The sequence below is a fragment of the Macaca mulatta genome, chromosome 2, assembly GCF_049350105.2.
Source record: "Macaca mulatta isolate MMU2019108-1 chromosome 2, T2T-MMU8v2.0, whole genome shotgun sequence".
NCBI lineage: Eukaryota > Metazoa > Chordata > Mammalia > Primates > Cercopithecidae > Macaca > Macaca mulatta.
Window position 1 is genome coordinate 104,949,535 of NC_133407.1, and position 27,202 is coordinate 104,976,736.

The 27,202-nt window shown below is 37.4% G+C and overlaps 1 protein-coding gene across 10 annotated transcripts in view; it reads right to left on the reverse strand.

The window, feature by feature from the left end:
- The window catches only part of ULK4 (unc-51 like kinase 4), a 706,344-nt gene that overhangs the window by 360,749 nt on the left and 318,393 nt on the right, over window positions 1–27,202 (reverse strand). For all 10 annotated transcript variants that reach the window (XR_013413811.1, XR_001443048.3, XM_077992220.1 and 7 more), the window contains one exon: window positions 15,991–16,039. Coding sequence is in view for 8 of the 10 variants with exons in the window: in XM_077992220.1 (XP_077848346.1) it covers window positions 15,991–16,039 (49 nt within the window). In the remaining 2 variants the exon portion in view is untranslated. The remainder of the gene's footprint in view (window positions 1–15,990; window positions 16,040–27,202) is intronic.

Here is a 27,202-nt window from a genome sequence, read left to right on the forward strand (position 1 = left end):
AGGCCATGCTAACTGTATGTACCCTCAATATGATGTGATAAGAGTGATACCTCGCCTCTTTGGTTTTCCTCCCCCAAACCCATAATGCTTATCTTATCATGACAAAAAAATATAAAGAACACACTTTAATTCAGAGATATTCTTCAAAGCACCAGTGCAACTCAAACCCACTAAGGTCATCCAAAAGAAAGAAAGTCTGAGGAACTGCCACATATCAGAGGAGATTAAGGAGATATGATGACTAAGTGTAATGTGGTATTCTGGATGGGTCTTGGAAAACAAAACAAACTACTATAAAAAAATTAGTGAAATCTGGGCTGGACATGGTGGCTTACACCTACAATCCTAGCACTTTGGGAGGTCAAGGCAGGAGGATCTCTTGAGGTCAGGAGTTCAATAGCAGCCCGGGCAACATAGTGAGACCCTATCTCTACAAAAAGTAAAATAAAATTAGCCAGGCATGGTGGTGTGTGCCTACAATCCCAGCCACTAAAGAGGCTGAGGTGGTAGGATCACTTGAGCCCAGGAATTTGAGATTACAGTGAGTTATGATCATGCTGCACCTAAAGCCTAGATGACAGAGCAAGACTCTGTCTCAAGGGAAGGGAAGGGAAAAAGGAAGGGAAGGGAAAGGAAAAGGGAAGTGGGAAGGGAAAAAGGAAGGGAAGGAGGAAGGGAAGGCAGAAGGGAAGGGGAAAGGAAGGAGAAAGAAAAGAGAAGAAGAGAAAAGAAAAGAGAAGAGAAAAGAGAAAGAGGAAGAAAGAAAACTAGTGAAAACTGAATAAAGTACTGAATCCTTAGTCACGATAAACATACCATTGAAATGTAAGAATTTAACAATGAAGAAACTAGGTAAGGACATACAGGAACTCACTATACTACCTTTACAACCTTTCTGTGCATCTACAACTATACTAAAATAAAAAGTTACATAAAAAATTTTAATAGCAGTCCAAGGACTATAATCTCCTAAAAATGAACCATAATCATAGTTTCAGAGCTGAATTTTTAAAGGAAATTTCTGTTGAGGCAGATAAGGTTTCTATACTTTATTTAAACTGGTAAAATGATGAAACTAGTAGACTGTAACTTACATATTTCTAATATGATACGGAGAGGACTAACAAATCTATACAAAAACAAACCCTCAAAAACGCTACAAATAAAAATGAAGTTCTAAAAAGTGTTCACGTAATCTACAGGAAAACAGGAAACAAAATGCAAAAGAGAAAAACAAACTAAAATAAAATGGCAGGCTTAATATGCAGAACATTAAAAATTAGATTAAATATGAAAGGTCTAAATACACACTAAAGAGACAGGTTTGTGGAAAAGATTAAGAAAACAAATGACCAAACTACGTGTTGTCCACAAGAAACTCACTTAAAATATAATAAAGGTAGGGTGAGCATGCAAAAGGAGATACCATGCAAACATTAATTAAAAGAAAGCAGGCCTGGCTATATCGATATCAGAAAAAATAAACTTCAGAGGAAAGAAATTAACAGGAACCTACAGAAACACTATGTAATGATAAAATGATAATAAAATTATCATTTTGATTCCATTCACCAAGAAGACATAATTCTAAATATGTATGAAACAAGCAACAAAGGTGTAAAACACTGAAGTACAAACTGGGAGAGAGACAAGAAAGGAGAAACAAGTAACTCCACAATTATAGTTGAAGACTCCAACACTCCTCTTTCCTCAACTGACAGAATAACCTGAAAGAAAATTGGCAAAGATACAGAAGAACTCAACAGCATCATCAAGCAACAGGATCTAATCAACTTTTATACTATACCCCAATGAATACTAGTAGAATACACATTTTTTTCAGGCATCCATAGAACATAATGATAAAACAAACCTCAACAAATCACACAAATTGAGATATGCAGACACATTGTACCAATTCAGATTTTCTGGTATTGATATTATACTATAGTTTATAAGATATAACCACTGGAAGAGGCTGGGTGAAGTACAGGGGACTTCTCTGTCCTATATGTGAAAGTATAAGTATTTTAAAATAAAAAATTTAAGAAAGCATAAGCAGATGATACAACTACAGGCCAATTTCATTTACAACTTTTTAAAAATCCTTTAAAATGTGCCTATTAAATCCAGCACTACATTAAAAATAATACTTCCCTATACTATAACTATTCAAATAGATACGTATTGAGTGACTACCTAATACCTAATATAACTGTGTGCTAGATGATAGATGAAGCTAAAGAGACAGGCACAGCCATTTATTCTCATGGGACTACTTTAGATGAAGTGGAGAAGAAAGGCCTCTATGAAAATGGAAGGTTGAGAAACAGCCATGTAAAGAGACAGGAGAAAAACGTGCTGAGGAGAGGTAATTGTAAAAGCAAAGGTCCTCAGGTAGGAAAAAAGTAGGCCTCTGCATAGCCTATTTAGTAAACTAAGAGGTCAATGTGGTAAAAGCATAATCAGGAAGGGAAAGAGAGAGATGACATGAGGCGAGAGGGGCAACTATGGTCAAATCATGGAGGGTGTTGCAGGAGTGGGACTTTATGATACATGTAATTGAAAGTCACTAAAAATAAAAGTATGCTGATGTAAGCTTCTTACGTAAGACATGAAGTGGTATAAAGTACATTCCTGTATTACTTGAGAATATGTAGTTCTGACATAGATGAAAAAACAGAATATAGGAGGCTTATGTGTCACATATAGATAGAGCATATGTGTGTTAAACAGAATTAGAAATGAATGAAAGGACCAAAAGATACATAACATTCATGAGTCATCAAACATACGTGAAATATCTGGGCCCTACATATTCACAATATACCAAACATACAGGAAGCCCCAAATAGGAGCATATATGAAGTTTTAATGAAGATGCCTATTGATGACATCTATTCAGGCCCTGTGTGTTCTTTGCCTGAGAAACACCAATAAAATTCATGGATGTTCAGCAAGTCCACTGTCAAACTACAGTCAGGGCCAACTCTACATGTCTCTGTGTCTGTCTTCTACAGCAAACGTGTTTTTGACACAGGATACCTTCCATCCGTGGACTGACTTTCTCAAATTTCATGTCTGAAGAAAGCTGATGCAGCAGAGAGGGGATCAATATAAACATATTATTTCCCAGGATGTATGCAGCGTGTACTTCACCCTGTTTGCATCTTACCTAAAATGTACTCACTTGCCCTACCCCTTGCTTCTCACTGTGTGTACTTAATTGATTTAATAAATCATGTGATGTGAGCTGTTAAAAGTTGATCTGTGATCCTTTATGTTCAATGAGCTCTCGGCGACTTTGTCCAGTAGTCTACATGGAGGTGACTATTACATCAACATAATTACTTACATGACAGTAAGTAGACTTGAATAAATTAGAAGTGCATATATATTGTAAACTATACCAACCATTTAAACAAGAAAATACTCAACTGAACCAAAAGAAAGCAGAAAAAGACAAAAAAAAAAAAAAACAGAAGGTACAATAGAAAACTAGTAGCAAGATTTAAATATAACAGTATCAAAAATTGAATTAAATAAAAATGTTCTAAACCCCTTTAAAAATTAATATTATTAGATTGAAAAAAAGGCAAGGCCCAACTACATCTATCTTCAAGAAAACAATTTTGAATATAAAGGCATAGATAGGTCAAGAGTTAAGGAGTGGAAAAAAATATGTATCACTAACACTAACCAAAAACAGCTGCAGTGGTGATATTAACATCACATAAAATAAATTTCAGGACAAAGAGTACTACCAGGGAGAAAGGGGGTTATCTCATAATGATAAAGAGGTCGATTCATCAAGATGACATAAAATCCTGAATTTAATTTTTACATGGAATAACAGAGCTTCAAAACAGAAAACAAAACTGATCCAAGAGTGGAAATAGTCAAAGCCACATTTACACTACGAGACTCTATAGACCCTGTCACCCCTCTCTCAATGAGTGACAGAAAAGTAGATAGAAAACCAGGTAAAGATAAAGATGACTTGAACAACAATGACAACCTATTTACCTAATTGACATTCATAGAACATTCCAACGGCAGCAGAATACACATTCTTTACATGTATAAAAAGAATATTTACCAAAATAGACCATATACTCGACCATAAAACAAGTCTGAAGGAATTGTATATGCAAATAATGCAAACTATATTCTCTAACTACAAAGTAATTACATTTAAATCAATAAAAAATATATCTGACAGTTCCCCAAATACTGGGAAACTAGGTAACACTTCAAAATAACCCATGAACCAAAGATAAAATCACAAAGAAAATTTGAAATTATGTTGAACTAAGTGAAACTGAAGAGACAATACATCAAAATTTATGAGACGAAACTAAGGCAGTGCTTAGGGGGAAAGTTTAGCACTAAATGTTTATATTTGAAAAAACACAGAAGTCTCAAGCCAATCACATAAGCTTCTACATTAAAAAAAAAAAAAGTCAGAATAGGAGCAAAAAATGAAACCCAAAGGAAACAAAAGGACAAAACAAAGAGTAAAATTAATGAAATCGAAAACAAAAAGAAGAAATCAATAAAACCAAAGGCAAATGACAAGATTTCATTCTTTTTATAGCTGAATAGTAGTCCATTGTGTATACATGCCACATTTGCTTTATCCATTTATCTATTTAGGTTGCATATCTTGGCTATTGTGAACAGAGTTGCAATAAACATAGGGATGCAAGCATCCCTTCAATAAACTGATTTCCTTTCCTTTGGATAAATCCCAGCAGTGGGATTCCCGGATCATATAGCAGCTCTATTTTTAGTTCTTTAAGAAATCTTCATACCATTTTGCATAATGGCTGTACTAATTTATATCCCCACCAACCATGTATAAGAATTCCCTTTTCTCTGTATCCTTGTCAGCACTTGTTTTTTATTTATTTATTTATTTATTTATTTTTGGTCATTTTGATAATAGCCATTCTAACAGGAGTGAGATATCTCATCACACTTTTGATTTGGATTTCCACAATGATTAGTGATGTGGAGTATTTTTCATATACTTGGCCATTTGTATATCTTCTTTTGAGAAATGAGTATTCAAAGCCTTTGCTCTTTTTATTATTATTACAATTTAGTTCTAGGGTACATGGACACAACGTGCAGGTTTGTTACAATGTATACATGTGCCGTATTGGTTTGCTGCACCTATTAACTCGTCATTTACATTAGGTATTTCTCCTAATCCTCTCCCTCCCTCATCCCCCCACCCCACGACAGGCTCCGGTGTGTGATGTTCCCGGCCTTGTCTCCAAGTGTTCTCATTGTTCAATTCCCACCTATGAGTGAGAACATGTGGTGTTTGCTTTTCTGTCCTTGCAATAGTTTGCTCAGAATGATAGTTTCCAGCTTCATCCATGTCGCTATAAAGGACATGAACTAATCCCTTTTTATGGCTGCACAGTATTCCACAGTGTATATGCGTCACATTTTCTTAATCCAGTCTATCATTGATGGACATTTGGGTTGATTCCAAGTCTTTGCTATTGTAAATAGTGCTGCAATAAACATACGTGTGCATGTGTCTTTATAGTAGCATGATTTATAATCCTTTGGGTATATACAGAATAATGGGATAGCTGGGTCAAATGGTATTTCTAGTTCTAGATCCCTGAGGAATCGCCACACTGTCCTCCACAATAGTTGAACTAGTTTACAGTCCCACCAACAGTGTAAAAACGTTCCTATTTCTCCACATCCTCTCCAGCATCTGTTGTTTCCTGACTTTTTAAAGATCGTCATTCTAACTGGTGTGAGATGGTGTCTCATTGTGGTTTTGATTTGCATTTCTCTGATGACCAGTGATGATGAGCATTTTTTCATGTGTCTGTTGGCCGCATATGTCTTCTTTTGAAAAGTGTCTGTTCATATCCTTTGCCCACTTTTTGATGGGGTTGTTTGATCTTTTTATTTATTTATTTATTTATTTATTTGGTAAATTTGTTTAAATTCTTTGTAGATTCTGGATATTATTAGCCCTCTGTCAGATGGATAGATTACAAAACTTTTCTCCCACTCTGTAGGCTGCCTTTCACTCTGATGGTAGCTTCTTTTGCTGTGCAGAAGCTCTTCAGTTTAATTAGATCCCATTTGTCAATTTTGGCTTTTGTTGACATTGGTTTTGGTCACAAGCATTCTTATACACCAATAACAGACAAACAGACAGACAAATCATGAATGAACTCCCATTCACAACTGCTACAAAGAGAATAAAATACCTAGGAATCCAACTTACAAGGGATGTCAAGGACCTCTTCAAGGAGAACTACAAACCACTGCTCAGTGAAATAAAAGAGGACACAAACAAGTGGAAGAACACTCCATGCTCATGGATAAGAAGAATCAATATCATGAAAAATGGCCATACTGTCCAAGGTAATTTATAGATTCAATGTCATCCCCATCAAGCTACCAATGACTTTCTTCACAGAATTGAAGAAAACTACTTTAAAGTTCATATGGAACCAACAAAGAACCTGCATAGCCAAGACAATCCTAAGCAAAAAGAACAAAGCTAGAGGCATCATGCTGCCTGACTTCAAACTATATTACAAAGCTACAGTAACCAAAACAGCATGGTACTGGTACCAAAACAGAGATATAGATCAATGGAACAGAACAGAGGCTTCAGAAATAACACCACACATCTACAACCATCTGATCTTTGACAAACCTGACAAAAGCAACGGGGAAAGGGTTTCCTATTTAATAAATGGTGCTGGGAAAACTGGCTAGCCATATGTAGAAGGCTGAAACTGGATCCCTTCCTTACATCTTATACAAAAATTAATTCAAGCTGGATTAAAGACTTAAATGTTAGACCTAAAACCATAAAAACCCTAGAAGAAAACCTAGGCAATACCATTCAGGACATAGGCATAGGCAAGGACTTCATGCCTTTGCCCATTTTTTAATTGGATTATTTATTTCCTTGCTGTTAAACTGTTTGAGTTCCTAGTATATTCTGGACATTAGTCCCTTGCTGGATGAATAGTTTGCAAATATTTTCTCCCATTTTACAGATTGGCTCTTTGTCCTGTTTATTGTTTCTTTTGCTGTACAGAAGTTTTTTTAACTTGATATATATATAGTCCCATTTGTCTACTTTTGCTTTTGTAGTTGCACTCATAAAATCTTCGCCTAGATCAATGTCCTGAAACATTTCTCTTAAGTTTTCTTCTGGTAGTTTTACATTTTGAGGTCTTACATTTAAGTCTTTAATCCATTTTGAGTTATTTTTTGTACATGGTGAGATACTAGGGTCCCAAGTCACCATAATGATGGATTAAATCAGTAAACACTGTTGCAATATTAGCTTGATGATAGTTAAAAGGAGATGTAGGGGAAGAGATAAGTTGTATTTGTACCCATTCCTTACAACAAAATTATTTTGGAGCAAAGATTTGCAAATTAATTATGAAGCCATAAATGTATAGAATAAAAGAAGAATATTTTATAACCTTTTGAAGGAGAAGAAGTCCTTCCTAAGTATGCTAGGAAACACATAAGCTTTGAGCAAAAACACTGATAAATTTAATTCTCATAATGAAAAGTAAACAGGTGAAAATACAAACAATTGACAATTTAAAAGACTAACAATATTCAATTGTGCTAAGGGTGTGGCAAAGCAGGCTGTATACCACTGTTACAAAGTTATCATCCTTTGAAGTGTAACATTAAAATATAAAGGACGCATATACTTCATGTAACAATTCAACTTTCAAAAATTTATCCTATAGAAACTCACATAGGTAGACAAAGGTATGACAAAGATATCCTGTTCATTTTTTCCACATATTATAAAGTTGGGGAGAAATTTGGAACATCCATCAGTGGAGACTGGCTAAACAAATTATACTAAATACAATAAATATTACATAGTCATTAAATAGAATAAAAAATACCCATGGGCATACACATGGGCATAGACATGTCTGCATGCACACGTATGCACATGCACACTCTACCACTGCTGCTATGGACATTATAAAGTAAGACAGATACAAACTAATATTCAGTATGGTCCCATTTTTGACAAAAGACATACAATACATGGATGAAAAATAATGAGGAGAACATTCACTAGCTATAAGTCATGAAATTATGGGAGACCACCACATGCTATGTTAGACATTTCTGTGTTATTTAAACCCTTTACGAGCATGTAGTGTTTTTGTTATAAAAAAAAAAAAAGATAAACCTAAAATTTCTATGTAATAACTTGCCCTTACTGACTTTGTATGTCTTTTTCCAATTTGGTATCTCTAATAAATCCAAAATGCAATTTCACCTGCTAGAACTATTTTTAAAGCTCTACTTTTCCCATAAATCTGTAAACTGATTTAGTACATCAGATTTCCTGGGTCCGTCTGAAAATCCTTTGCAGCTCTGGGTAAGCACATAAATTCTTCTTTTTCTTGCCCATCCAAAAAAACAAATGTGAAGAGCATCAAAAGCAAATGCTACTGGATGTTTGCTGCTTTATTTAATCAAAACTAGTAACGCTTTGCTGACATTTCTACTTTCTTAAAAAGTGGATAATCTCATTTGTTTCTGTTCACGAATAAACTTTATAGGGTCCTGTGATACTGAGTAATTTTGAGAAAAAGTAACATTCATTGGTGTCATATTGAGAATGAGTAATCACTGATTTCACAGTAGGCTTTTCCAGTAATTCTTTGCATTTACCATCAGTCATTTTACTTTGTTTCATCTATCAAAGAACTCCAAATACAAATGTTTTGGGAGTAGTGTGATTGAGCAATGCCTGACCACAGTAAGCCTTTTATTTTTTAACACAAGCCTAAAACCAAAGTTGGCCAATGTAACTGAGAGTTAGGTTATTCAGAGTTAGGGAAGAAGTTCAGTGCTATTACTTGCCATGGCCAGATTTCAGGGGAGCCACATCCACTGCCTTTTGTGAGTTCATCACACTGAAGAACACTGGCCCTTCTTACTATTTCATTTTCCAGTTCCTGAATCAATTAGAAGTAAAAACAAAAACTACAAAAGCTTCTGATCTTGGGAAGTACATTGTTCAACATCTTATCACTTATCTACTTCTCTCCTGTGTTTTTTAACTACACTCTCCTTTAGAGAGAAGGAAGAATGTATATGTACTATTTCCTCAAAGTGAGCAGAACGTAGAGCAGAACTAGAAACAAGAATGATGATGATAAAACTCAAGATTCTACTGGCTTGAAAGAAGTTACATGCAACACATTCTTAATATGTAACCTGTACCTGGTCACAGATATACTAAGCTCTATTTTAGCTTTTTTTTCATTGGGTACAATATGTGGTTTTTATCTCAATAAAATTTCTCTTTATTTGACTGATTATGCAGAAACTAGTAATGCTTTATTTAGCCCACATTTACTAATATGTTTATTGTACTTAGTTCAGCCCATTTATTCAGGTAATGTGGAGCTGATCAGATTAAAGTTATTGTTCAGTTGTCATATGAGCAACTTCACTTCATTCAATGCAGTATCAATAGATTGTATCCCAGCCCAAGAAAGTTATTTTGCAAACATGTATTTATGACATAAGTCACCAAGAAGGGATTTATACAAATCCATTTTCATTCCCAAAAGAAACACCTCACATATACTTTAATGGCGGTCTATGTTAGCAGTGTATAAAGTCACCTTTGTATACAACAAAAATTTGTTAGATGGCTCCATTCTTCAATCTTGAAAAGCCCTGAATGGGTATAGATGTAGATTTATCAACTGCATTCAACAGGTGTTAATTGTATCAATTTAAAAGTATCTTCCTAAGTCAAGCATTTTGAAATTTTAATCAAATCTTGTTCTCTGTCCAAGCACAGTGGCTTATGTCTATAATCCCAACACTTTGGGAGACCAAGGTGGGAGGTCGGCTTGAGGTCAGGAATTTAAGACCAGTCTGGTGAACACAGCAAGACCTCATCGCTACAAACGCTAAAAAAAAAAATTAGCCAGGCACAGTGGCACACCCCTGCAATCCCAGCTACTTGGGAAGCTGAGGCGGGAGGATCACTTGAGCCTAGGAGTTTGAGGCTGCAATAAGCTATGATCGTGCCACTGTACTCCAGCCTGAGTGACAGAGTGAGACCTCATCTCGAAAAAAAAAAAATAGTGAAGACAATAAAATTCAATTTTTTTTTTTTTTGAAACAGAGTCTTGCTCTGTCACCTCAGCTGGAATGCAGTGGCGTGATCTCGCCTCTCTGCAACCTCTGCCCCCGGGGTTCAAGCAATTCTCTGCCTCAGCCTCCCCAGTAGCTGAGATTATAGGCACGCACCACCAGGCCTGGCTAATTTTTTTTTTTTTATACAGATGGGGTTTTGCCTGTCAGCCAGACTGGTCTCAAACTCCTGACCTCAAGTGACCCACCTGCCTCAGCCTCCCAAAGTGCTGGAATTACACCGTGCCCAGCCAATACGCATATTTTTTTAATCTTATTTTCTATTTTATTATAGAAATATTCACTCATGTGCATAGCAAAATTTTGTTAATAGTATATTTAACATAAGCATGAGATTCTTCAAATAAGAAACTTCTCTTTTTAACGTACTCTAAGAACCAACATATATTTGTTGAGTTACAAGTAGAGTGGAGCAAATCTTATAAGCCTGATGAATGCCCAGGACTGAAAACATTCCTTAAATGTAATGTGACTGTCTGTCTAGATGGCATTGGTGTCTCAATGATTATTTTGGGCCTCAAGGGTCCATAAAGAGACTCTTTTCTAAAAATACAGTTGACTTGAAAGATTTACTGAAGCTTGCTTCAATTGCTACCCTTGAGAATTGTTAAAACAATATAATTGTCAAACTAGTGTATTGCTAATCCAATTTTTATTGTTAACATTTGCCACTGAAATTGCTCTTTAATTGTTTGTTTTGAAATAGACACATAAAATATCATGACAGCAATATTTTGGCCTATATTGGAAAATCTGCCACGAATATTTTTTTCCAATAAAACAGAGGTTACCTATATTACTTGGCATTAAAATGATTTACTGAAGTAGGCCAAAACATAAACCACTGAAATAAATTGAAGAAAGATTAGAGTTATAGCAAACTCCAAAGGCTGATACATCCAAATTCACACTTAAGGCACATTTAAAAGCAATTTAAACTCTTTTGAAAAAGCGGAGAGAAAATATAAGTCCTCCACAGCAATTCTGCACTCAAAAGCCAAGACAATGGACTCTTCTGACGGCTCACATTTTTCAGGAACCCACATTTATTAAGCAAGTGCGGACTGCCTTAGTGCGGTAGACCGTGAAGACTGTATATACTATAATACGAATGCATTCAGCTTAATCCAGCGTGTGCTGCCTGAGCCTCCACTCCCTGTCCAGCACAGCTGCCTTGTGTTGCCAGCGAAAATGCAGGGGTCTCACCCAGATGGGCTCTGCTTGGGGAACAACACCCAGCTCCCACAACAGCATTTTTTTGTAAGCCATCAGCTACCTGGCTTTCTCCACTGTTTGTCCTGCCAAATACCAGGAAAGCTGAAGCTAGAGCTCAGCATTAAAAACATTCTGCCCACTCTCCGCCTTGAATGTGATGTTAGAACTCCTGGGACATCAGATCGGACATCTGAGACCTGTTCTGTATCTTATGTTCCCGTCCCCACAGTCCCTTTGACTGATCTCAAAAACCTCACTGATGAAAACTTGCAGAAACTCCCAGAATCTAGTTTCCGCCCTTTCAATCTTCTAGTGACTGAAGGAGCATGGACACTCAAGTTTCCAGTGCATGCCCATGACTCAAGCCTGATTCCTGCTGAGTCCCAAACCTGTAGCCAATCAGCCTGCCTCCTCATTGCACACGCCTCCTAAAGCACAGGGGTTCTAGACATTTGTTTCTTCAAGTAGAGGATACTATATGATTTTAAAGAGCATAAATTATTTGCAAAGCCAAACAAACAAGAAATAACCACAGTATAAAGCCCTGTAGGATTTCATCCCAAACTACCCTTTACCCTCATTTCCTACCATTTCTCCAGGGTCCATGCTCCCTATACTTGGGCACATCTAAGAACAGTCAGCCCTGCCTATCCATGGGTTCCACATCCGTGCACCTGACCAACCACAGATCAAAAATATTCAGAAAAAAAAAATTAAAAACAACAATACAAGAAAAAGTAACACAAATTTTAAAATATAGTGTAACAACTATTTCCACAGCATTTACATTGCATTAGGTATTATAGGTAATCCAGAGATGATTTAAAGTATACAGAAGGATATGCAAAGGACTTGAGGATCTGTAGATTTTAGTATAAGGGTGGTTTCTAGAATCAATCCCACGAGGATACTGAGAGTCAAGTATACTCAGCATTGAGTACACTGACCTAGCCTTGCCATTCCCCAAGTTGAAGTCCCTCCTCTTTCCCTCAGAATACGTCCTCCTCTTCCCTGAAGGCCCTGTTCAAAGGTTACTCCTTCTGTGAGATTCCCCCACTTCTCTCATAGGTGGTCACTCCCTTCCCCGGGGTGCATAGCTTTCCACGCCTACCTTCGTTAACAGCTCCTATAACGCTCCTACCTGATCATGCATGTACACATCACTCTCTCCCTGCAGCGTGAACTTAGAGGGCCTACCCATTAGCCCTCCAGACAGGAAGCAGCACTGTGCCTTCTCAGTAGGTAGTGACAACTGGAGATAATTTTTATTTTTTTTCCAAAATAATAAAAATTAATTTCAATTGGTTATCTATTTAACCAGTTTGAATCCATACTTGGAGCTCGTAGTTTGCCACACAATTCCAGAAATGTCTGTTCTTCCTAAGATTTCCACTTGGCTATTTTGTACAGATAGAATGTCAAATTCAGAATTGCAGTTCCTCCACCTCATTTGCTTGCATAACTACAGGAAAAAACAGAGAAGCTGCCTGCAATTCCTGCCCATCAGAAAAGACAGGCTCACTTTCTTAATGGAAGACATCTAGGAGAGAAGCATATCATAGGAGAAACTCTAGAAAGGAAGAAGGAAGTTACAAAGCTCATAAGCAGGTTTTAAGTACATCAGACAGAAGCTGAAAATCAGGGATGGGCTAAGAGTAAAGAAAAAAGTCCATCAGGAGGTCACAGAAGACTACCAGCTAAAAGAATTAAATGCTGTTTCGCTGTTTTCTTAATGGGTTGCCAGAAGGCATAAGTAGCAGCCAAGCATGCAGGGCCCCACACAATCTTCTCATTATGCCTTCTTCTGATTAAATCACTGCAAAGAAGCTGCCATACATATGCTAGACACCACCAAGGCACTCAAACTTAGAAACCAAACCAAATTGAAATATATACTATGTTTCCTTGAAACTAGAAATCCATCAGTTCTAAGATGCACCATTATTTTATCAAGCACTAAGAAAGAAAAATGCTGCCAATTAAACTATGACATGGTTTCTTATTACTTAGAATTTTTATCTTCTTTTTATGAAAGAGCTCTTTTAGAGTTATTCAGACATAGATTTTTATAATATATCACTTTTAGGCATTTATAAAAAGGAAAATAAAACTGAAATAAATTGGTTAAGGCAATGACAACCAGGTCACCTGGCTGAAAGCAACTGTAAAACACCATTGATTTGGATAGTATATCTCAGCTTCAGAAATGTTAAAATCTGGGGGAAAAAAAATGTGCATCACAGAATCAAGAAAATACTGTATTATATCTAGCTTGGTGACAACAATTTTAAAAGGACAAGTAATAGTTCACAGCATAACTGCTACAAAGACATTTCATCGATTGAAAAATGTATTTCTACACAGAAAAAAGTTGAGATTATTCAACTCAAAAAAGACAAAAGTAGAATAGGAATTTAATAATGTTCTTCAAGGACATCAAACTCCTGCCTCATAAAGCAGTGATTTCCAACACTTTTCTCTTTACTTTTTAGCAGCAAGATCTCTTTTTCAGATAATGTCCTACAAGAAATCTGAGCATGGAACTATTCTGGTTAGAGAAAGAGCACCATCCCTGACATGCCTGCAAGACCACAGGGCTCAGGACTGGCTAAAATGGTGATCTGGAGGGTAGATGGCACCTTCTACCCATTCCCTATGACAGCTACACCACAATGACAAGGTTCAAATTGTGGCATTAATCAATTATTTAAACATTTATTATGGTTTGTAAAATACAAAACACTTGTTGGGTGCTCAGTACACAGAGATTAATCAAGTACGAAGGGGTTCTGGTAAACTACCAAAAGGAATTTTTTTTTTCTTTTTTTTTTTTTTAGAGACGGAGTCTCGCTCTGCCACCCAGGCTGGAGTGCAGTGGCGGGATCTCAGCTCACTGCAAGCTCCGCCTCCCGGGTTTACGCCATTCTCCTGCCTCAGCCTCCCAAGTAGCTGGGACTACAGGCGCCCACCACACCAAAAGAAATTTTTTATGTTGAGATTTTAGACCTTGAGATGATTGCCAAAGGATAAGGTAACAACTTTCTGTCAGCCACAAAAGGAGTTATATTGATCTAACAGGTTAGAAGCCCTCCTGCCACAGCAAGAGGATGACTCATGTAGACTCATTAAGGCCCATTCTAGCTCCAGGATGTCTATAAAATGAGTCTCTTTCCAAATGCATTCAAATGTGGCTGAGTTCGGACAGCCTTGGCTCTTGCCCCATACCCAACCATGTGGCCAAACTTAGCAGTTTGCTAGACCACTGTCCTCCAAAACAAATCCAACTCCATAACAAATTGGCAAATAATGTGTATCTGACTGAAGGTAGAAAAATACACATATCCATATCACTGGTGAAACTTTAACATCTCCATTAGAGAGCTCTTGATCGCCACATTTCTTCATCTGCCTCTTCTCTATCCTTTCTCTAAAATCCCTTTTTACAATTCTAAGCAACTCAGTCCAGGCACTAACTTTACATGTTCCACTCATCAAGGCAGCTGTCATCTTGTCACCTGAACGTGCTCTGGGAATAGTACCCATTCCCATTTCTACTCCCCATCCAATGCAAATAGCTCAGCAAATCCACTCAGCTCTTCTGAAAATCTGTAGCTAAGAAAAATAAACTTTTCACCATACGGACATGACAGAACACAAATGATTTATAGAATACTATTTTAAGATGATTAAAGAAAGTTTATTTCCCATTTGTATGGTTATCAGACTATCAGAACTAATGCTCCCCCACTGATGACCAAGGTAAGTTAGGCTGATCTGGCTGGGGAAGTGCCCCCTCTGTTGTGCCTTGTGCTGTTACTGAGCGAGGGAGGTAAAGTACTTAGGAGAAAAGGATAATACACCCAGGCACAAGAGAACCTTTCTTTGGCAATGGGCACTTGCTTGCAAGAACCAACTCAATTTTCAACCTAATTCACAGGTTTGCATTTGGCATAATTAGAGATTTATCAGAGACAAAGAAAGTTGGCCCTGCATCCCATTTTATTCTCTACACATAGGAAACACAGAGGAAAGATTTTCTTTAACAGATGGTTTTAAATTAAACTGTATTCTGTGAACAGAAAAATGGTGTATGGAAGCTAAGCTATTCTAAGTTCTGAAGAAGACAACTTTCTGACCACAGGCATAAAACTGCTTATCTGGTACCCAGTAACTGCAAAGTCAGAGGGTTTCATACTGAGCACCAGAAAATTCATATTGAAGTGTAGCAATAATTATTCTTCCCTCTCTATACAAACCAACCTCAGATAAAGTAATCTATGTCAGAAAATATACATTGTGTAATACAACAGAGCTAAAATGTAAAAGATTTGTGGAAAGAGGGCAGTCATTAACCAGTATCACTACATTAATTTCAGAGCTTGACATTCCTTTATAGATAAGGAAGCTGAAGTCCAGTGAGGTTAAGTGTGATGATGATGGACATACAATGCTTCAGGGCAGAGTCAGGGTTAGCAACACAGTCATACAACGTGGTTAAAATCTTTACAATTTCAAAATTTCATTTGAATTTCAAATGCACATTTCCATTCTTACCAGAGTTACTTCAAAAATGAGTGGGATCAGTTTGCTTTCTTCCACAAGTCTGTTAAAAAAAAAGATAAAAAGATAGGTACACATTAGACAATTCATATTTACACTGATGGCCTGATATAAAGCACTGCAGCCCCCATGTTTTATTGCTAAAATTCCATGACTAAGAAAAAGTATGATTAAACATTCATTTCTAAGACACAACTATAGCTATTAAACAAGAAATATGAGGCTTTTTTGCAAGTGACTGCTAGCTTAGCCTTATTGATGTGTAGCAAGTAAAATCTCAAATAGACTGGTATTTTTAATGTAAGAATTAAAATTCACAATTATTATAAAGACTATCAAAATAGGTAATATCATCCGAAATAATGTAACCAACCCTCTCTGCACTGTTAAATCATAAAATGACACACTGTAATTCTTTATATGTGCCTCATTAGCTGTCTTCTCAGCATTAACGAATTAATGTATGATGAATTTTAATGATCTTTAATTTTAAAAAAATTAGACACCAATCACCTGGTAGACACTAGGCACTTTCCCTCATCAAATCTAGTTATCAATTGACATCAATTGTAATAGAAGAATTTTTTCATAAAAGAGAAAACAGCCTTGATAAAACCTAAATCATTCAAAAGTCACAGTTTTGATTAAGAACAGTATTTGTGACATCCAGGGAGGGGCCAAGATGGCCGAATAGAAACAGTTTTGGTCTGCAGCTCCTAGGGAGATCAACACAGAAGGCGGGTGATTTCTGCATTTCCAACTGAGGTACCCAGTTCATCTCACTGGGCCTGGTTAGGCAGCGGGTCCAACCCACAGAGGGGTAGCAGAAGCAGGGTGGGGCGTCGCCTCACCAGGGAAGTGCAAGGGGCTGGGGACCTCCCTCCCCCCAGCCAAGGAAAGCCGTGAGGAACTGTGCTACCCCGCCGGGTTACTATACTACGCTTTTCCCACAGTTTTTGCAATCTGCAGAACAGGAGATTCTGTGTGTGCCTACACCACCAGGGTCCTGGGTGTCAAGAACAAAACTGGGCGGCTGTTTGGGCATTCACCAAGCTAGAGGTAGTGACAGGAGTTTTTTTTCATACCCCAGCAGCGCCTGGAACCTCATCTAGACAGAACCGAGGGGGCTGAAGCCAGGGAGTCAAGTGGTCTCGCTCGGCGGGTCCTACTCTCAGGGAGCCCGGCAAGCTAAGAACCACTGGCTTGAAATTCTCACTGCCAGCACAGCAGTCTGAAGTCGACCTGGGGCGACTGAGCTTGGTGGGGGTAGGGACCTCTGCCATTACTGAGACTAGTAGGTGGTTTTTCCCTGATAGTGCTAAGGAGGCTGGGCAGGGCAAAGCAGCTGTAGCCAGACTGCTTGTCCAGATTCCTCCTCACTGGGAAGGGCATCTCTGTAGGAAAGGTAACAGCCCAACTCAGGGGCTTACAGACAAAACCCCAATCTCCCTGGGACAGACCACCTGGGGGAAGGGGCGGCTGTGGATACAGATTCAGCAGATTTAATTGTTCCTGCCTGCCAGCTCTGAAGAGAACAGCTAATGATCTTGACAAGAGGGACTCTCCCAGCACAGAGCACCAGCTCTGCTAAGGGACAGGCTGCCTTCTCATGTGGGTCCCTGACCCCCGAGCCTCCTGACTGGGAGAAACCTCCAAACAGGGGTCGACAGACACCTCATACAGGAGAGCGCTGGCTAGCATCAGGCCAGTGCCCCTCTGGGACAAAGCTTCCTGAGGAAGAAGCAGGCAGCAATCTTTGCTGTTCTGCGCCTCCACTGGTGATACCCAGACAAACAGGGTCTGGGGTGGACCTCCAGCAAACTGCAGTAGACCTGCAGAAGAGGGGCCTGATTGTTTGAAGAAAAAGTAACAAACAGAAAACAACAACATCAACATCAACATAAAAAACCCCCACACAAAAACCCCATCCAAAGGTCATCAAAGATCAAAGGTAGATAAATCCATGAAGATGAGGAAAAGCCAGCACAAAAACGCTGAAAATTCCAAAATCCAGAATGCCACTTCTCTTTCAGATGATTGCAACTCCTCTCCAGCAAAGGCACAAAACTGGATGGAGAATAAGTTTGACAAATTGACAGAAGTAGGCTTCAGAAGGCAGGTAACAACAAACTCCTCTGAGCTAAAGCAGCATGTTCTAACCCAATGCAAGGAAGTTAAGAACCTTAATAAAAGGTTACAGGATCTGCTTACTAGAACAATCAGTTTAAAGAGAAACATAAATGACCTGATGGAGCTGAAAAACACAGCACGAGAACTTTGAGAAGCATACACAACTATCAATAGCCAAATCGATCAAGTGGAAGAAAGGATATCAGAGATTGAAGATCAACTTACTGAAATAAGGCATGAAGACAAGATTAGAGAAAAAAAGAAGGAAAAGGAATGAACAAAGCCTCCAAGAAATATGGGACTATGTGAAAAGACCAAACCTATGATTGATTGGTGTACCTGAAAGTGATAGGGAGAAGGGAACAAAGTTAAAAAACATATTTCAGGATATTATCCAGGAGAACTTCCCCAACCTAGCAAGATAGGCCAACATTCAAATTCAGGAACATGACTAAGATACTCCTCAAGAAGAAACTCCAAGAAACATAATTGTCAGATACTCCAAGGTTGAAATGAAGGAAAAAAATGTTAAGGGCAGCCAGAGAGAAAGGTCAGGTATCTACAAAGGGAAGCCCATCAGACTAACAGCGGATCTCTCTGCAGAAACCCTATAAGTCACAAGAGCGTGGGGGCCAATATTCAGCATTCTTAAAGAAAAGAATTTTCAACCCAGAATTTCTTATCCAGCCAAACTAAGTTCCATACGTGAAAGAGAAATAAAATCCTTTCCAGACAAGCAAATGCTGAGGGATTTTGTCACTAACAGGCCTGCTTTACAAGAGCTCCTGAAGGAAGTACTAAATATGGAAAGGAAAAACTGGTACCAGCCATGGCAAAAACATACCAAAATATAAAGACTAATGACACTATGTAGAAATTGCATCAACTAATGCGCAAAATAACCAGCTAGCATCATGATGACAGGATCAAATTCACACAGAACAATATTAACCTTAAATGTAAAAGGGCTAAATTCTCCAATTAAAAAACACTGACTGGCAAATTAGATAAAGAGTCAAGACCCACTGGGCTGCTGTATTCAGGAGAACCATCTCACATGCAAAGACACACATAGGCTCAAAATAAAGGGATGGAGAAATATTTACCAAGCAAATGGAAAGAAAAAAAAAAGCAAGGGTTGCAATCCTAGTCTCTGACAAAATAGACTTTAAACCAACAGAGATCAAAAAAGACAAAGAAGGGCATTACATAATGGTAAAGGGATCAATGCAAGAAGAAGACCTACCTATCCTAAATATATACACACCCAATACAGTAGCACCCAGATTCATAAAACAAGTTCTTAGAGACCTACAAAGAGACGCAGACCCCCAACAATAATAGTGGGAGATTCTAACAAGCCACTGTCAATATTAGACAGACGAACAAGACAAAAAATTAACAAGAATATTCAGGACTTGAACTCAGCTCTGGACCAAGTGGACCTAATAGACATCTATAGAACTCTCCACCACAAATCAACAGACTATACATTCTTCTCAGTGCCACATAGCATGTATTCTAAAATTGACCACATAATTAGGAGTAAACACTCCTCAGCAAATGCGAAAGAATGGGTATCATAACAAACAGTATCTCAGACCACAGTGCAATCGAATTAGAAATCAGGATTGAGAAATTTACTCAAAACCACACAACTACATCGAAACTGAACAACCTGCTCCTGAATGACTACTAGGTAAATAACGAAATGAAGGCAGAATAAAGTTATTTGAAACCAATGAAAACAAAGACATGATGTACCAGAATCTCTCGGACACAGCTAAAGCAGTGCTTAGAGGGAAATGTATAGCACTAAATGCCCACAGGAGAAAACGGGTAAGATCTAAAATCGACACCCTAACATCATAATTAAAAAGAACTAGAGAAGCATGAGCAAACAAATTCAAAAGCTAGGAGAAGACAAGAAATAACTAAGATCAGAGCAGAACTGAAGGAGATGGAGACACGAAAAACCCTTCAAAATAATCAATGAATCCAGGAGCTGGTTTTTAGAAAAGATTAACAAAACAGATGGAACACTAGCTAGACAAAGAGAAAAGATAGAAGAATCAAATAGACACAATAAAAAATGATAAAAGGGATATCACCACTGATCCCACAGAAATATAAACTACCATCGGAGAATACTACAAAAACCTCTATGCAAATAAACAAGAAAATCTAGAAAAAATGGATAAATTCCTGCACACATACACCCTCCCAAGACTAAACCATGAAGAACTCGAATCCCCGAATAGACCAATAAGAAGATTTGAAATTGAGGGAGTAATTAATAACCTACCAACCAAAAAAAGCCCAGGACCAGACAAATTCACAGTCGAATTCTACCAAATGGAGCTGCTACCATTGCTTCTGGAACTATTCCAAACAATAGAAAAAGAAGGACTCCTCCCTAACTCATTTTATGAGGCCAGCATCATCCTGATACCAAAACCTGCCAGAGATACAACAAAAACAACAAAAAAAATTTCAGGCCAATATCCCAGATGAACATCAATGTGAAAATCCTTAATAAAATACTGGCAAACTGAATCCAGCAGCACATCAAAAAACTTATCTACCACAATCAAGTTGGTTTCATCCTTGGGATGCAAGGCTGGTTCAACATACGCAAATAAATAAATGTAATCCATCATGTAAACATAACAAATGACAAAACCACATGATTATCTCAATAGATGCAGAAAAGGCCTTCAGTAAGATTCAACATCCCTTCATGCTAAAAACTCTCAATAAACTAGGTATTGACGAAACATATCTCAAAATAATAAGCGCTATTTATGACAAATCTATAGCCAATATCATATGGAATGGGCAAAAGCTGGAAGCATTCCCTCTGAAAACTGACACAAGACAAGGATGCCCTCTCTCACCACTCCTATTCAACATAGTATTGGAGTTCTGGCCAGGGCAATCAGGCAAGAGAAAGAAATAAAGGGTATTCAAATAGGAAGAGAGGAAGTCAAATTGTCTCTGTTTGCAGATGACATTTTTATATATCTAGAAAACCCCATCGTCTCAGCCCAAAAATTCCTTAAGCTGATAGCAACTTCAGCAAAGTCTCAGGATACAAAATTAATGTGCAAAAATCACAAGCATTCCTATACACCAACAATAAACAAGCAAAGAGTCAAATCATGAGTGAACTCCCATTCAAAATTGCCACAAAGAGAATAAAATACTTAGAAATACAACTTACAAGGGATGTGAAGGACCTCTTCAAAGAGAACTACAAACCACTGATCAAGGAAATAACAGAGGACACAAACAAATGGAAAATCATTCCATGCTCATGGATAGGAAGAATCAATATTGTGAAAATGGCCATACCGCCCAAAGTAACTTATAGATTCAATACTATTCCTATCAAGCTACCATTGACTTTCTTCGTGGAATTAGAAAACTATTTTAAATTTCATATGGAACCAAAAAAGAGCCTGTATAGCCAAGACAATCCTAAGCAAAAAGAACAAAGCTGGAGGCATCATGCTATCTGACTTCAAACTATACTAAAAGACTACAGTAACCAAAACAGCACGGTGCTGGTACCAAACAGATATATAGACCAATGGAACAGAACAGAGACCTCAGAAATAACATCACACATCTACGACCATCTGATCTTCAACAAACCTGACAAAAACAAAAATGGGAAAAGTGTTCTCTATTTAATAAATGGTGCTGGGAAAACTGGTTAGCCACATGCAGAAAACTGAAACTGAACCCCTTCCTTACACTTTATACAAAAATTAACTCGAGATGAACTAAATAGTTAAATGTAAAACCCAAAACCATAAAAACCCTAGAAGAAAATCTAGGCAATACCATTCAGGACATAAGTATGGACAAAGACTTAATGACTAAAACACCAGAAGCAATGGCAACAAAAGCCAAAATTGACAAATGGGATCTAATCAAACAAAAGAGCTCTGCACAGCAAAAGAAACTACCCTCAGAGTAAAAAGGCAACCAACAGAATAGGATAAAGTTTTTGCAATTTTTCTATCTGAAAGAGGTCTAACAGCCAGAATCTACAAGGAACCTAAACAAATTTACAAGAAAAAAACAAACAACCCCATCAGAAATAGGCGAAGGATATGAACAGACCCTTCTCAAAAGAAGATATTTATGTGGCCAACAAACATATGAACAAGAGCCATCATCACTGGTCATTAGAGAAATGCAAATCAAAATTGCAATGAGATACCATCTCAAGCCAGTTAGAATGGTAATTATTAAAAAGTCAGGAAACAACAGATACTGGCAAGGCTGTGGAGAAATAGGAACATTTTTACACTGTTGGTGGGACTGTAAATTAGTTCAACCACTCAGAAAGACAGTGTGGCAATTCCTCAAGGATCCGGAACCAGAAATACCATTTGACCCATTTGGGTATATACCCAAATGATTATAAATAATTCTGCTATAAAGACACATGCACCCATATGTGTTTATTGCAGCACTATTTACACTAGTAAAGACTTGGAATCAACCCAAATGCCCATCAATGATAAACTGGATAAAGAAAATGTGGCACATGTACACCATGGAATGCTATGCAGCCAGGAAAAGTATGAGTTCATGTCCTTTGCAGGGACATGGATGAATCTGGAAACCATCATTCTCAGCAAACTAACACAGGAACAGAAAACCAAATGCTGCATGTTCTCACTCATAAATGGGAGTTAAACAATGAGAACACAAGGACACTGGGAGGGGAACATCACACATCAGGGCCTGTCGGGGAGTGGAGGGAAAGGGGAGGGAGAACATTAGGACAAATACCTAATGCATATGGAGCTTAAAACCTAGATGATAGGTTGATAGGTGCAGCAAACCACCATGGTGCATGTATACCTATGTAACAAACCTGCACATTCTGCACATGTACCGCCAAACTTAAATTAAAATAAAAAAAGAACAATATTTGAATCTCTAAATACTCTTTTAGTCCAGGGTTCAGCAAACATTTTTTCTATAATAGTCCAAATAGTTAATAGTCCAAATATTTCAGGCTTTGCAGGCCACACGGTCTCTATAACAACTACTCAACTCTGTCATCATAAAGTAAAAGCAGCCATAAAGAATATGGAAAGAAATAAACATGGGTATATTCCAATAAAACTTTATTTATAAACAACAGGCAGTGGGCCATGTTTAGGGGAAAGCTATAGTTTGCAGGTTTCTGCTTCAGTCCAAAAAATAAAATAAAATCATATTCCTTTCTACTATTTTACTAGAATTTTGTGTGATAAATTACAGAGCTTAAGACAAACATGTTGCATATGTTGTAGGTACGTGCAGTTTGTCTATTTTACAGAAAACACCAGATATTTAATAGTATGATTACATGCTCATGGATAGAAAGGGAATTTTAACATCTGGCCTCCCAGGAGTTTGTCTATGATAATACATTGATAAAAGAAAAGCCTATGAGACTAACCAAAAAAGATCACAGTGTTTACATATATTTGTGAAGGGAAAATGAATACAGAGATTTACCAAAGACTGAAGCACTTATAAAGTCTACCTTGATCTAGCAACAATAAATGTGATTACTATTCATTGCAGCATTATCCACAATAGCCAAGATATGGAAACAACCTAAATGCCCATCAGTGGATGAATAGAAAAAAATGCAGCATATGTACACAATGGAATACTCGTTGGCCTTAAAGAAACAAGAAACTCTCATTTGTGACAATATGGATGAATTATCCTAAGTGAAACAAGCCAAGCACAGAAAAACAAATACTACATGATCTCACTTATATGTGGACTCTAAAAAAGTCAAACTCAGAAAAGTAGAGGGTAGAATGGTGGTTACCAGAGTGGGAAGGTGTGGACGAGAAAAGGAGAGATATAATCAAAGGGTACAAAGATAAGTTAGACAGGAGGAATAAGTTAGTTAATAATAGTGTAGTATGTATTTCAAAATTACTACAAGAGTAGCTTTTAAGTGTTCCCACCACAAAAATATGATAAGTACGTAAAGTGATGGACATGTTAATTAGCCTGATTTACTCATTCCACAATGTACATACATATCATAACATTACACTCTATGCCATAAATACACAATTATAATTGTCAGTTAAAAATAAAATATAATTTTAAATAAATAATGTTGATAAATTTTAAAGATAAATAAACGTGATCAGTTCTGTAGTTTCAATGAAAAAAGTTTTGGTGACAAATGTTAAGTTCATTCATATTTTCTCTCTTTCCTGGGCAATTGAATGAAGGCCCAGATGTGAGGCTGAGGCTCCTTACATCATGCCTAGGTAGGACAGGAAACGCACAGACTCAAAACCACAAACAACTTCAGGCCCAGCACATTCAGTCTTCTGCCTTGGTTTCCTTAAATTTGTCTTCTTAAATTTTTATGATATATACCATTATTAGGCCTGGGCTAAAATAGCCAAGCACATACATCTCAGAGTTGCCCTGGCAATCAAGGCCAATGAAGTCAGAAGAAATAAACGCCACGACTTCTCCAATGGTACCTGGAAGATCCAGAGCATCACTCACAACACCGGACCTTTGATGGTAGTATTTTAAACTATATTCTACTAAGGCATAACCATGCAAAACTATCTTAATTCCTTCTTAAGAATTGCAGCTAGTTCTTCTCCAGGTCTCTGCATAATGCGCAGGCTGGCCTGGATTACCTCTTAAGTCTCTTTGACTATAAATGCTAACATTCCATTCTCACATTCTTCTGAATACAATACACCATAACAATTTTTGTTCTTTGATTTGACTAATTATGTAGCTCTAAACATAATTTAGAGCTACATAAATTATTCCTGAGTAAATAAAAAGAGAATTCAAGCTAAGTAATTTTTTAGTTAAAAAAAAATCTGTATTGTTTTCTATAACTTATGAACTCACCTCAAATGTAATTTCAACAGACGTATGTTAAAGCAAGTAAGGAAGAAGGGTGGCTGCAAACATTTACAATTCTCTAAGGCAAAATTTTTCTAAATTGTGAGAAGTGATCAATAAGTGAACAATAAGATTAGTTTACTGGTTATTGACTAGCATGTTTTTAATTAAAAATAATAAAGAATATCCAAGGGCATTGCACATAGTATTGTTCTGTAATGTATTGAGTGGTAGTATAAAATGCTTTTCTTTTTTTTTAACCATGAATTGAATAACTTTTGATAAAACATCTGATATCCACAGATTTAAGGAGATTGATTTACAGACAATATTCATTTCTCCTTCAGTGTGTCCTTAAAATGTGATTTTAAAAAAATCAGTCTCCTTACTTTAAGCATCTCCTCTCACACAAGCATAGGTCCAATTGGTGGAGACAGTGGTCGAACCCCAGCACGCTCTGAGTCATAGCACCATCTACTCAGCACACCCTTCATTTGATGCAGACTTTGGAGAGCAACTCCAGTGCTCAGCCTCACAAGGGAAAGGAGGATGAGGCTTACCACTACTAAAAGTTGATGTTGTTGATTTCTAGAGAATTATCAGACAGCAAGTATTCAATAATCATAGCAGATCTTAGAAAATAATGATGCAGGGATATTGGTCTAAATTTCTCTTTTTTTGTTGTATCTCTGTCAGGCTTTGGTATCAGGATGATGTTGGCCTCGTAAATGAGTTAGGGAGGATTCCCTCTTTTGTATTGATTGGAATAGTTTCAGAAGGAATGGTGCCAACTCCTCCTTATACCTCTGGTAGAATTCGGCTGTGAATCCGTCTGGTCCTGCACTTTTTTTGGTTGGTAGGCTATTAATTATTGCCTCAATTTTAGACCTATATTGCTGATGAACATCGATGCACAAATCTCAATAAAATACTCGCAAACCGAATCCAGCAGCACATCAAAAAGCTTATCCACCATGATCAAGAGGGCTTCATCCCTGGGATGCAAGGTTGGTTCAATGTACGCAAATCAATAAATGTAATCCAGCATATAAACAGAACCAAAGACAAAAACCACATGATTATCTCAATAGATGCAGAAAAGGCCTTTGACAAAATTCAACAGCCCTTCATGCTAAAAACTCTCAATAAATTCGGTACTGAGGAATGTACCTCAAAATAGTAAGAGCTATTTATGACAAACCCACAGCCAATATCATACTGAATGGGCAAAAACTGGAAGCATTCCCTTTGAAAACTGGCACAAGACAGGGATGCCCTCTCTCACCACTCCTATTCAACATAGTGTTGGAAGTTCTGGCTAGGGCAATCAGGCAAGAGAAAGAAATCAAGGGTATTCAGTTAGGAAAAGAAGTCAAATTGTCCCTGTTTGCAGATGACATGATTGTATATTTAGAAAACCCCACTGTCTCAGCCCAAAATCTCCTTAAGCTGATAAGAAACTTCAGCAAAGTCTCAGGATACAAAATCAATGTGCAAAAATCACAAGCATTCTTATACACCAGTAACAGACAAACAGAGAGCCAAATCATGAATGAACTCCCATTCACAACAGCTTCAAAGAGAATAAAATACCTACGAATCCAACTTACAAGGGATGTCAAGGACCTCTTCAAGGAGAACTACAAACCACTGCTCAGTGAAACAAGAGAGGACACAAACAAATGGAAAAACATACCATGCTCATGGATAGGAAGAATCAATATCGTGAAAATGGCCATACTGCCCAAGGTTATTTATAGATTCAATGCCATCCCCATTAAGCTACCAATGAGTTTCTTCACAGAATTGGAAAAAAACTGCTTTAAAGTTCATATGGAACTAAAAAAGACCCCCATTGCCAAGACAATCCTAAGCCCAAAGAACAAAGCTGGAGACATCACGCTACCTGACTTCAAACTATACTACAAGGCTACAGTAACCAAAACAGTATGGTACTGGTACCAAAACAGAAATATAGACCAATGGAACAGAACAGAGTCCTCAGAAATAATACTACACATCTACAGCCATCTGATCTTTGACAAACCTGAGAGAAACAAGAAATGGGGAAAGGATTCCCTATTTAATAAATGGTGCTGGGAAAATTGGCTAGCCATAAGTAGAAAGCTGAAACTGGATCCTTTCCTTACTCCTTATACGAAAA